The 14,018-nt window shown below is 39.0% G+C and overlaps 1 protein-coding gene across 4 annotated transcripts in view; it reads right to left on the bottom strand.

The window, feature by feature from the left end:
- USP32 (ubiquitin specific peptidase 32) overlaps positions 1 to 14,018 on the bottom strand; it is a 75,060-nt gene that overhangs the window by 52,628 nt on the left and 8,414 nt on the right. For 3 of the 4 annotated variants that reach the window (XR_013958095.1, XM_080630300.1, XM_080630301.1), the window contains exon 2: positions 20 to 147. Coding sequence is in view for 3 of the 4 variants with exons in the window: in XM_080630300.1 (XP_080486426.1) it covers positions 20 to 147 (128 nt within the window). In the remaining variant the exon portion in view is untranslated. Of the gene's footprint in view, positions 1 to 19; positions 148 to 2,131; positions 2,210 to 14,018 lie in introns of all 4 variants that reach the window. The other variant, XM_080630302.1, reaches the window with a different exon arrangement.

Raw genomic sequence — 14,018 nt, 5'->3', positions numbered from 1 at the left:
CAGCGAGCCCATAGATTACCTCAGCAACTTTTGGAGGAACTCCATCACCGAGAACTTCCCTGATGAAGCACTGCTGAGTCATATAATACGAGAGGCCACAAGTTCTCTTGAAAGCATCTTTCAGTCGCTTTAGCTCTATGTCTGTAACTGTGTTGAGTGAGGGGAGAGAAAAAAGAGTTGGTCAGTAAAGGTGCTGTAGAAATGTCATAGCTTACAGATTCTCAAAATCCCGTATGCCTTTTATTTATCTTAACAATAAAGAGATTGGAAGAAATTAAATACACAATTTCACCTAAATAGGGGGAAAACCTGACTACTAGCAAATGAGATCTAGTAACCTAATTCCTCCAAAAAGAAAGAAGTAGACCTAAAGTTAAAATCAATGATTACAACAGTTCACTGCCTAAGTTCTCTCTGCCTACAACAGCAGATTATTTGTTCTAAATTAAGCACCATTATTGTCACACAAAAGGCAAACAAGCTAGCTTTACAATAAGTTTTACATTGCATGTAAGCCAGAGAAATGATCTGTAACCAACAGTGGTGAATATTATTAAGAGCAGCTCCAGCAGCACACTTCAAGCAGTTTCATCCAGCAACCAGCCTACTTTTCTGGATTAAAAACCAAACCTATTTAAGCACCACTTACGTGCTCATAAGACAGTTCAGCAAATCAGGAGTTTAACAGGAATTCTACAGTTAAACTTCGCACTAAATGTAATTCCTCATGTAAGATTTTCCTGCACAGTCAACATCTGCTCACCAGCTAAAACCTGTTCAAACTTGCTTCCAATCTGTAAATGTTATGTCTGATGACAGACACCCCGTTCATACACGAGCTTCCTGAAAAGCAGCCCCGGCTTCCAGATTGCACAAGCATAAAGCGAATTTCTAATGAAGTGTTGAAGTATCTTGCTGAACAAAACAAGTGACCTGGATCACATGTAAGTACCACGTAGTGCAAAAAGAGCTATCTACCATCTAGAAGCCAAAAGCAATGATGCTGTGCATGATAGCTGCTTTACTATATTTATAGTAAGGCATTTTCCATGCCCTGATATAACAAGCCAGACAGAAACAATACTGACATGGCCAAAAGCTTGTCAAGCTTTTTGTCAGCCAAAATAAAACAGGATATTTGAGGGCTTAATCCAGAATTCTCTTCAAAGCTTCTACACTTCAATTCATTCATCAAAAGAGGAATCACTCCTTAAATCACGTTGAAACATTCCTCCCTAGTTCTAATCCTAGTCAACACTGAAACAGACCAGCGATTTCCTGAGCAATTGTGGGTAAAACCAGGTATCGGGTTATGTTTCTTTTCAAATTTTATTACAGATTCTGGGCACTTTTGACCAAAAAAACCAACCAAAGGATCTAAGAAATAAACCTAAAATGTGACATCCCACCACCACTGGCGCTATCGGTTAACACGGATGTGGCAAAAAGTATACCCCAGTTATCATCATCACATACCTTGTTTTAATAAAACAAGCACACTTTATATGGCAGATGAATGTTGGCATAATATTATTACCTGGCTTATATGGTGTATAATTTCACTGTTTCATATTAGCATCTGCCTATAGAGTCATTTTCATTGTGTCTTTACATGTGATGCTTTAATGAATGCTCAAACAGTGTTGGGCACACCAGTTAAAGCTTTCTTCCCTAGCTAACTGGAAACAGACTCTCAGGTATGATATTTACAACCTGAAGCACCATTCTCCACACTCCCCAGCTCTTCTGAATTACAGACACAGGAAGCAAAAGAATTCTGCAAAGAAACCGACCCCCAGGCCACAGCCTTCCCTCCAAACATGCGCAAGGAGTTAGAAGTGCTTCCCATCAGAGATGCTTCACCTCTGCTCCTCCTCGCCACTTCTTGCACAGTTTAACTACATCAAGTGTTCAGCCAACAGAGCCAACTCCCCACCACATGTTTAATGGGTAAAAGCTTGGGATTGCTGAAGGGACATAAAAAGGGGAAGCAACCAGCTTCGTTATTTTGGCAAGCTAAAGCAAACAACCCAGATCCTAGACAGACTCTAGACAGCAACAGTTCTTTGAGGAAGATGCTTTAATTCATTGTATTTTTTAATAGGCACACACACTTTTAATAAAAACAGACCCTGCATTCTGCTTCTTTCCTCCCCTTTGTCAATTGCTGTAACTCTTCACCAGCTAATTCAATCTGGTTTGTGGTCATCTGGCAAAAGAAATACACATACAAACAAAGCGTTAACTCACCAGACACTCACAGCTTTACACATATTACAACAGACTTTCAAGGAACATAATTATGCTTACTGCTAAAGTAAGGTTGAAACACATACAACATATACAGCCACTTCATACAGCGTTGTGTCACCACTGATGTTTACAGGTTTAGCTTCCTGGCTGCAGAGACAAGTCAAATAATTTTCATCAGAGATCATAAGAGAAGTATTTTTTCCTGCCATTCATTTATAACCACTGACTTGGTGTCCCTTCATCTAATTCCTAAAGGTTTCTCCTCAGAATGGCAGCAAGATGGGGAGGAGCAAAGGAGGCTCCATATGAACTCAGCTGCATACCAGTTCCACACAGCTCTGGTTACCTTCCAGCTACTGTCATGGCTGAGCCCACATCCTGCAAAAGCACTTCTCAATGGGAACACAAGTATAATCTTGCTGTCTTACTCTTGTGCATTATGTTGTTGTTAGGATTAATTAAAAGAAATGCAGCAGCCCACAGCCATGTAAACTTCCAATTACTGGTTTAATAGAAAATTTTATTTATCCAATAAATGTGAACTGACTACACTAAACAGGCCAGAGTATCAAGTGATTTTAGTCAGTCAGGTACTTTCCTAATCATAAAATTTACTGGCCATTCCTTTATGAGATTTACCTGTATTAACAGAAATTAAAGTAACTTCTAATACGACAACCTTAACTGCAGACCAGATAACTACTCCATTCCTAAGTGCACAAAACAAGTTACATGTTTGCAGTAGTCACTGAAACACAACCACCTTTCTGGTGACAGAACAGCATAGAGCCAAACTCTGGTGCAGCTAAGAGCAGTGAATTAGTTCAGCCCTGGTAGAGTTGCAGTTTTCCAGTTTCATAGGGCAGTGAAGGCCTCTACTCCAAGCAAATAGATCTCACTGTACTGAGAAAAGATGACAAGCAGAGCGAGGAAACTTGGACCAACTACATCCTGGGAACACACAGCAGGCAGCAGCCATCGCTACTTCCAGCTACAACTGCCAAGTGTGTACTTCAAGCAGTGTTCCAGAATAGGAAAATTCCATACCTACGTATCTACCACAGAAAGGACTGGACTGCTGCTGAAGGTGAGGAGAAGGTTGGGAAGGCTTGTCAACCGAAACTTCCAGAAGAACTGTCACTATAGCATTTAATAGTAGATGATAAGCTGATACCACTAGTCCACTTTAAATTCCAAAAGCAAGTTATCAGCGCTACAGACCACTTAATATCATTGGTTGCTGGCAGAATCTACAAAACAGGTCATGGAATTACAGGAGAAGTAATTACTTCCATTCTTTCCCCAGGACATATTAAAATGACTGATGCTGGCCATTTAAAATCATCTGTAAAGCTTTGTAAAAATAAGTTCATTACACATTTTAGATCCAGGCACATGAAAGTACTACTGAAATGAGCAGAGTATAAATCAAAGATATTATCAATGTTTAACATGAGTGTGGAAGATAAGTAAAATATTTGAATACAGAATCCCAACACCAAAGTACCAATTATTCAACAGAGACAGAACATGACGGCGTGGTGAGAGAAAATAAAACCAAGTCTTAAATTAGGAAAGTAACATTTCTAGAAGCAATACATCTATGACTATAATAATATTACAAAATGGAGCACTGATATACCCACAAGCTATGTTTTTTTCTCTCAATTCCATGAGTTCTATGCCCATGTAGTATTTTTAATCCCACCTTTAGAGGTAAATGTAGCTAACAGCCCCGTTTCCTACACTGACTTAAGTCCCTTCATCAACTATGCTCACTTTTTCCAAAGGAACAGTTTTACTAAAGACTGTCAGGAGCTAGTTGACAAAAACACCTCAGAGAAGACCATTCACAAGCTGCTTTCACTACACATACAAGCAGACACTACACTATCGGATACGCGGTTGCTGCTTTTGTAACCTGACAGTGAAAAACAGAACACGTAAGACTTCCCAAAATAAGTTTATAGTAGTCAACAGAGCAAAAGCATCTCCACATCACTCCTACCAGTAACAGGTGGCACAACCTCAATATTACTGCAGTGAAAGCAGCACAATTGGAACTGCACACCTAATCCTTCACACTTCAAGACTACAGAAGCTAACTTTTTACTGTAAGGTTCTAATTCAAAAGAATAAAAACAAGCTTCAGTATTTAGCTACTGTATTGTAATTCTTCAAAACGTATCTGCCCAATTCCAAAAACCACCACTGAAACAAATGGTGCTTTCCATAAAAGGAACAGTCACAGACTGTGCCCTTCTGTCTAGGTAACTGTACTTACACAAACCTCCTCATTGCTATGTTAGCTGGACGATTTCCAGCAAAGTTAAAGACAGTTTAACTGAAGATTAGTGCTGCATCCAACTCTCCAGAGAATATCCGAGCCCCAGTTTGTTTAATAATGTTTAAATGAAACCATGCAACCTCAGCTAAAAATGTCACCACCGCTGAAAGCAACTGTAATAAACCTTCAGCTCATCCAGCTGCTGAGGGTGGTTTTGGTTTAATGGTGTTACTTATACTTAATACTGTTTATATGGATTCACGACTCTACTATTTCTTTTAAATTCATATCTGTCCAAGTAACGGTTTGTGTAGTGCCTTCCAAAACAGTCCCGTGCTGGGAGCCGCCTTCTCTGCGCCGCTTTCGCTCCACATTTTTATCACCAAGTCATCCTAGAATTTTCCCGTTAGGATAAAACTGCACTGACGCTCAAATCATGCATGCCTAGACGCCTAACTCTAGACTTAAACCACACCTATAAAACTGACCTGAATTTCAAAGGGGATCCCCACCAGCTGTGTCACTGGGATAATAAATGGGAGCTGCAGGGAATCTGTCTCAGAAAGAAAAAGATGCTACGTTTATGTAGAAGCCTAATGTTAGATACCCACATTCTGGGCTTTAGAGAGCATGTTCCACTTGAAAAAGAAAGGCAGGCAACACCCCTGAAGTTACTGCCCTCCGCTTCCTTAAAACTAAGAGGGGTGTGTAAAACCAGGGGTAATCATCTGCAGAATTTACTGTCTACTACTCTGCAGTGTTTACATATGCTCAGTAAGCTACGCTCAAATATGAAGTTATGTATAAAAATCGCAGCCCAAAGAGTATACATAAAACCATAACTGACGTATCACAGTTTCCCTTCAAGCAGCAGATACTATTCTTTTTGCTTACCCATTCTGTAATGTTGAAGTAACAGCTTTAGATGTACCTTAAGTTCTGTTTAACTAAACTAAACTGGAGGAAATCAACCCTTACAAGGGAGTTTTGGCAAGTTTTGCAGGCACATTCTCTACTCATCTTCTCTTCACATCCTGTAGCACTAACCCCACCCCACCTTCTTGCCTTTAGCTTGGAAAGTTTTAAAATGCATTGGGAGTAATGAATGGTTCAAGGTACAACACAACCTCTGTCACTTCAAGACAAAGGTCACACTGAAAAGCCCAGGACAACCTTATGCAACAAACACCCATGCAAAACTCAGCAAGCTGGGAAGCAAATACCTGTCTCAGCAAAAGTTACTCTGCTGTTACAAGACTACTAGCAAAATTTATTAAGAGTCATCATAAAAATATGACTACATAGGTAAATACACCTAATATTGGTACTTTTGCTTGTTCACTTCCTGATTTAGAAAAATAGAGAGGAGAATTGTTACATCTAAGCCAATTTGTCACTAATCGGAGTACCTACATTGCATAGTGTGTCATAAATCCTTAGAGACTAATGAACCTAAGCTAAGGTTTGTACAGATCACCCCAATACCACGCTTTATTCAAATACTGCAAGAAAGTCGTTTACAACTTCCTTAATTTACTCTTTTTCTTTTGATGATGCAGCACTAGAAACACTATTGAGGCCAAGAATGTAACTGCCATACACTACAGTCTCTGCTTGGCACCAGTAACTAACCTGCACCTGAAGCGAGGCCCAACAAAGAAACTTATCTTCCTATCTTTCAGCATATGGCTGCTCTCCAATGCCCTTGCAAAAGAAGTGTAAAGATTTACAGGGGCACTGAAGAGAAGCAACACCTTCTTAAAGGTGCTTTAAGATGCGACAGTCCACACGTGAATGTTGAGCACTGCAAGAAACATACTCATTTTTTAAGGAACTTGTCTAAAGGTTAAAAGAAGTGACTAGTCAGGCTGAATGGATTTATTACAGCTGATATAACATAACTACTATATACCTTCCCTGTGACATGCGCAGTGAGAGCAAGCACAATGAATGCATTTTAAATTCCTATTTACTATAGGAATTTATCAGGAAGGTCAGACCAGCCACAAAAATACATTCCTTTACAGTGCTTCTTCCTCTACCCACCAAAACGCAAGCACAACTATTGTAAAATGCTGTGGTGATACAGAATGAGATACAAACTGCAGCTTTCAAAAGCATACAGCTGTCTCTTGTAGGAAAAGGTCAGAATAAAAGCACAGCACTTGAACTCTTAATACTGCCCAAGACATTCAGGCAAGAGACACTTAAACCTCTCCATTTCTTAATTGTCTCAACCCTAAAATTAATGTAAATTCTAGTCTACATCAGATGTTTGATAAATGATCTAAGCTACTCTGTAAAAGTACTGCAAGCTACTACTAAGAAGCTGCTTTAATCAGTAAAAAGGACAGAATCCCAGTAGTTTAACTGAGGGTAGATGGAGTTAATCTGCCAGGGCTACTACAAACTAAGAGCCAGTTTACATAATCTATAACTAACTGAACATAGACACAATGTACATACCATTTTCCTTCTTTTCATCCTATTAGAGAAAGCAGCGACTGCTGAAAACAAATGACTGGTTTCATAGCCTCTATTTAACACCAGAAACACAACTGAAACATGCATATCATCACTTCCGTTAGTATGAACAGCAGTAACAGCATTAAAAAGCTGATAAAATCTTTGTCTCAAAAGCTTCAAATATTTTATTTGGCTACATGAAATCATTTATTCTAGTATAAAGGTGGCCAGCCAAAAAAGAAAGAGAAAAGCCAAGGTAGAAGACCACAGTGTAGTGACAATGCTGGAAATCAAAACAGGAAACTAATTACTGCATAAGCAGGAAAAGAAAAAACAGAGGATAAGAAGTTCATCTGAGGTAAAGGGTCAATAAACCTGGAGCTCATCTGACGAAAGTATCTTATCTAGTAGGCTGCTACTTCTCCCCAGAACTGGAAGCATCCAAATGCCCACAACACTCTACAAACACACACACAGAATTTGAATTTCCAATGTCACTACTGGATGCAAACCAGCTTGCTACAGCAGGCCCCTAAGAACCCCATAAAGCCAAAACCAAAAGGACACCACCAGCCCTGCAGATCTCAAGTCTCCAAAACAAGGGGTAATTTGCCACCATGAGCATAGCGTTGCACTTATTCTTCACTAAAAATAACCAACCCTGAATTTTAATAGAACAGACAACTTGACCATCCTTCAGAAAACAAACTTCACTCACCTCAAACTCCTCCCGACTTTCAGCTCAGGTTTGAAGAATTCTAATATTTGGATTTTTAAGTGACAGTTTTACAGGTTCAATATCAAACTCACAGGGCATATAATTCTCTATCCAGACAATTATCTTCCCTGTAATCACTCGCTCAATATTTCCCCCAGGAATCTTCATCCTAGTTATACATGGGAATTTTATTACTTTTTTCATTAGTCTTTATTGTGAGTTAATGGCTGCGGTTCTTGCAGTTGTCAAGAACCAAAGCAATTACTAAAAAGCTTCAAAGAGGCAAAAATGTGCAAGTGAATGTAAAGCATGCTTGGGAACAACCCCAAATAGGAAGAAGAAATTGCAAAGTACAATTGAGATAAATGAACCAGCTCTGACTAAAAAGAAAACCTCCACACCCACCCCTGGCTGCCAAAAAGGGATCCAATGGGAATATTCTGGGGGAAAGCAAAGCCAAAAAAATCCTGCCTCCCCTCATGAAAAAAGTTAATCCACTCTTAAGGAGTCTTTCATAAGCAGAGTGTCACAAATGGCACCATTCAAATTACACAGCGCATCTCGCTAAAGACTTAACAGTCTTAACATGACATTTACCACTAACAGGAATTTGAGGATAACAGCAACACAGTCTTGGTATTTTGAAAAGAAAAAAACAAAAACAAAACCAAACCCAACATAAAACAAATCAAATTATTCAATCCAGTGGTATTTTTTTCCTGCTATCTATTCTTTGGGGTTTGGTAGTAGTGGCTTATCCTCATATTAGACCAAACTATGAAGGTTTAACATCTTGTGTGCAGAGACCGAAGAAGATTTAGTTACTACAATAGGATTTGCCAATTTTCTGTAACATGAATACTTAGCACTTACATGATGCTTTTAATCTTCAAAGAGCTTACTTCTCACAGTTACCATCCTCAAAAAGAATGCCAGTAAGCATCACTAGCCTGTTTTATCCATCTATAAAGTCCATCAGGGCACACACACATTGCTATTTGGATTGTGTTTGCTTCAAGCAAAGCTAATCAGTACAGGTTCTGTGATAAAACAACCCTCCCCATAAGACTAGTGTGGAAACGAATTGCTCCATAATAGCCCCAACAGTGAAATAATCCTCCCACCATTTGAACACTTAAATCTTATTGGCTATATTTTATATCCTGAGGAATTAAAGGAGCCTGGTTTTATACACTTACCAGTGCAACCCTGTAAGCCACAGAAGCAGCCTGAAAGAGCCTGAAAATTCAGAAACCTCTGCAGATCATTAAAATAACTTTTACCATGTGTACAATCACAAATGTAAGTGCAACAGACTGCAGTATTAAGAGACAAAAGTAATTGCTCTTATCAATTAAAAGAACTGGTAAGATCATTCTCAATGACAGCGATTTCTAGCCCTGATTAATCACAGCGTGCCACCTTTCCTGCCCACGGAGCCCTGCCAGAGCACTTAGCTCTTCTGCCAAGACGAGGTGCTGTTACTGCTCTAGATGCACTGAATAAATTATTGCTGATCCTGGAGAACACAGCTAACTGACCAGCACAGCCAGGCGTGAAACAGTACAGAAAGTCACAGGAAAGGCACAAGCTTTCAGTGGCTTTAAACACAGAGCATAAGCCATCCTGCAGCAACAGCACCAAGAACCCTGAGCTCTCATTAAAAGACAAGTATGAATGAGAACTTAGGGAAGCTCCGAAAGCAAGCAACCCAGTCTGGGATGCCTGCCTTCACCTTATCACAGCCATCGCTCTTTGCCCAGATTCAAACCTCCTCATTCCTTATTTTTCTTTTTTATTTTCCACTACATTTTCTTCTGATGCTTCTTCCTAGTTTACATAGCTCGTACATGATTTCCGAGGATGACGGGTTTAGCTCTCAATCTTCTCAGTATTTGGAATAGATATTTAGTCCCATTTAGATCAGAAACAAAAATCTGCTCTTCTGAGCTGTCCTTTCATCAGTTTTCCTGGCAAATACCATGAAGGTTTGTATTGTCATAGGTGAGCAGAACAGCTTCTGTCACAACTCAGAAAAGCTGCTTTCACTGTATTACCACCAGGAAAATCATCCAGACGGTTATGCTGTTAAGATACACAAAATTACATTATCTAACTCATTCCCAAGAAATAAACAGCCTATTAAAGGCAATGGCAAATGCCAACTATGTAAATGCAACCACTACATATGGACCTTGCTACAAAATAAACTGTAATACAACAAACATTTCATATCCTGTCTCCCAAAAGTGCCAAAAATACTAAATGTAGCTATACGATGAATTGTTCTTTAACTAAAAAATATAGTCTAAGCCTGAAAGTTGAATACAATCTGAAACTTCTACACAGGAAGGCTGTGTTTCCATAGCCTGTAGTGAGGACAAAGTCCAGGAGTTCTAATTCAAAATTGCTGGTATAGGTTTGATCAAGTATTTACTCAAGTGTTAGCCTCTGGCAGCCAAAAGAACCAACTCAAGTTAAGCATAGTACATAAATACCATGACAAGTAAAGAATAGTAATAAAATTGGACAGTATTTGTACACTGCTAAATCTTAATTTCTGAAGTTGAAGGGGCTGGTCTCTGCTCCCAAGGAACAAGTGATTGGACAAGAGGAAACGGCCTCAAGCTGCACCAGGGGAGGTTTAGATGGAGAGGAGGAACAATTCCTTCCCCAAAGGATGCTCAGGCATTGGAATAGGCTGCCCAGGGCAGTGGTGGAGTCACTGAACCTGCAAGTGTTCACACACTATGTAGATGTGGCTCTCAGTGCCATGGGTTAGTGGTGGCCTTGGCAGTGCTGGGCAACAGTTGGACTGGATGAGCTTAAAGGTCTTTCTTTTCTAACCTGGTTGATTCTGTGATTCTGTGAAGTTAGAAGAAAAATATTACTCACTTGCAAGTCAAGTGTTTTGGCACAAACACATTGCACATATGTACATACACACACAGCTGATGGACAACAAAAGGCTCTGTATTCCAAGTCTTCCTATTCTCAATACAGTTGTTTATATAATCTCAAACACAAATGCAATGTGAAGTATTTTTGTGTCAGGTCACAAATTAATGTCTTCTGTTAGACTGTTATAAACACATAACCACCACTCTGCTGCACAATCTGTGAATGGCTTACAACTCAACACAGAATCACAAATAGAGACAGCAGTCTATATGGACAAGAAATAAAACAAAAACATGTAGTTCATTTCAGGACCCTATTCCATGGTCGGTAGAACACCAAGAACTGAATCAGAGATTTATTTAACAGATAACAGCAAACAATCAGCATCATTATTTCCAAACGCCATTCCCACTGCTGCACCTCCAACTAAGAGAAATCTTCACTAACATCCAAGGACTAACATTTTGAAGCACTATCCTGAAGAACACCACACCAGCTTTAAGTATATCTGTGCTCTGTTACAAAATTTGTCTCTAGAAACATTCATCATTAGATGTACACTATTATTCCTAAGGTCCTACATTCAGAAGAATAAACCAGCCTATTTAGATACCCCATGTAGCAGCCGCCTGGCAAACAACCTGCCAGTCATTTTACTGCTGCTGACCAGCTTAGGTTGATGTGATGACTCAAATTGCAGAGCTTCGTATAAACGCACTGTCCACTGTTTCACAGAAACTTGAAAAGGTATCAGCACAACTTAACACTGAAGAGCTACACAGCATCAGCAGTTGGAATCTCTCCTTGAATCCCTGAAGAGACTCGCAAGATATTCTCAAGGACATTACAGCCTCTATTAGAAGCAGTACATCTACATAATAAACTATGAACTTTTTGCATTAAGAGATGTTTATGAAATACTTTATATTCTGATTTTTATTCTTGTATTTTGTTATATTCTTGTTTTCTATTCTTGTAATACTCACACTTCTGCAGAAATTTAGCCTGTGCTCTACATTAGAATTTGTGTATATTATGGTTCCTTCCTCCTTTAACCTGTCTGCATTGCAATCTACTCATTATTGAAAGAATAATGATTAGTTTACACAAAATAGTTACACAACCATTCTTTAAGCAAGGTGACTAGAAGACAATGCTGAACTGCAGGTAACACAAAAAAGTGGGGAATTTGTTAGTGATAAAATGAGTGGCTCTAATTCTTTAGGAAACGAAAAATGATGCTGTTAGCTGGAGGACTGGAAAACAGGGATGAAAGAGTTCTATTATTTTTCCACTGATAACAACCTTAGTTCACATCCCCACAGAAGGCAGAGCAGGCTACACTGACTGCACTAACTGCTGCTTCTTCTTAAAGCAATGCTGCTTCAGCTATGTGAAGGACAAATCCACTTTTCCTAACTTTTAAACTAAAGTCCAGGATTTAACTGCATCACATGGTTAAGGAAAAAGTGGCAAAAGCCTTCTTGACAAGACTGGGAAATTTCCAGTGCAAAGTTAGATTTTGCTTCTGGATAACACCTAACAATGAGAAACATGGATTGAAAGGAAGTACTTCTTCAGCCCAAAATAGAGTCATGATACCATATTCAGGTTCATTTTTAGAACAAATTCAATCTGCAAAACTGAAGTTCTCATAATTACTCTCCCAACACTTTCAGTTCTTTTTCTCTGCATCGACAGCCATTAAATCTGGCACCTCCTGCTCTGCTCAGGTTTCTGAGTTCCTCCCACATTTTTTTCATTCAAGGTTTCAGAATTTTAAAAGAAAAAAGAAATCCAAATTAAAGTGGTAAAATTAATCATTTAAGACAACTGTTTGTTGTAGAGTTCCACTGAGACAGTAGCGTATACCTGTTAAAGCATTTCAGTTCATGACTTGCTGCCAAAGCAGCCTGCCATAGGACAAAACCTGAGCATTTCCACTACCACTATAAATTAAGATAAGGAATATCAATTCAAAACACAAAAGAAATATAAGTACCCATTCTATATTAAATACTTGACATGAAATTAAATCATATGAGTAGATGACAACTGAAAGACCAGCTCACAAAAAGACAAGACACAATGAATAAGAAACACGGCTTGTGAGGAAGAATTCCAAAGGGCTTTAATAGGTTTTATTGTCAAAGAATGAAGAATACATTTTTCCACAGAATGCAATTATCCCTTCTTCTGGCCTGGTGACATTGCCTCTCATAACTTCTTGGTCTAATTCAGACTCTAAGAGAAACTCTAAAGGGTTTCTTCTTTATAATAATCATCAAAATAAATGTTTTACAAGACACTGAAAGGTATCACTGTGTTTTCCTTTGTAGTTACCAGTTAGAAGCATGTGTGGCACCGACAACTGATGTGGCTGCCTCGCTCCAGACTAGTTCTATGCTGCCTTTCCTTGTAGCTCATGGCATGTACCTGTGGAGAACACGACTAGAAGAGAACTCAAATCCCTTTTAAAGTACAGGATGTCTCACTGGCTGTTTAAAAACAAGTGTATGGCAATGTGTAAAGCCAGATGGTATTTCTGCCCACCTCCCCAGTTTGTCCAGAGATACCCACTATGAGTAAGGGGCTGTCCTGTTAGTTTCAACAGCATCCATGTACCAGAATCTCTGGATGGCTTTCAGTGCATTGCACCTTAATGCATTAGTGAATGCATTAACCTATGCAGCTTATGAAGACCATTCCAGAAAAGAGAACATTATTCGCCCCAAATTCATCACAAGCCAAGCACAATAAGCTTCTAGTCTTATCAGCATGTTTCCATGTGATATGAGAGGCTCATTATAATTGAGGTAGACTAAAAGGAGAAGGGAGAGAAGGGTGTAAACACGCTAGAGATCATGGCATGTCACTGGATATGCTAAGTCACCCTACCTGTGATAGCTAATCACTGTAGTGGCGGCAAAGGTTCACATAAGTAACTATTTCAGCACTTGCACCATTTTAACTTCAGTTATGTATACAATGGGAAAGAAACCCTGGCCATTCCAAACCGTCTCGATTATTATTTGTCCAAACCTTTCTCAGGCGTGTCCTATTTTGCGTCAAAACTATATGAAAACCTTGCTGTAAATCATAACAAAATTACCTTTTTTTTTTTTCTAAAATATACTAACTTATTAATTATTTAACCAAGAAACACACTTCTCTAGTTCCTAAAGCTCAGCTTCAGTGTCTGTAGTACACTGAAATCATGAAGGAGATTTTCTGTATTATCATTATAGTGAATGATTTACTGGTCTACACAGGAAAATGCTGTGGCTGCAGCAGTTTTTAAACAGATTTGGTGAACCACTACAAACTGTATGCAGACACATGTTGTTTCAAACCAAGATCTGCACCCAGCTCGTATTCATTAAGAATCAGGAA

Source organism: Psittacula echo (genome assembly GCF_963264785.1).
Source record: "Psittacula echo genome assembly, chromosome: 15".
Classification (NCBI taxonomy): Eukaryota; Metazoa; Chordata; class Aves; order Psittaciformes; family Psittacidae; genus Psittacula; species Psittacula echo.
The sequence above is the reverse complement of the archived record's forward strand: the minus strand, read 5'-3'. Positions and strand labels throughout refer to the sequence as shown.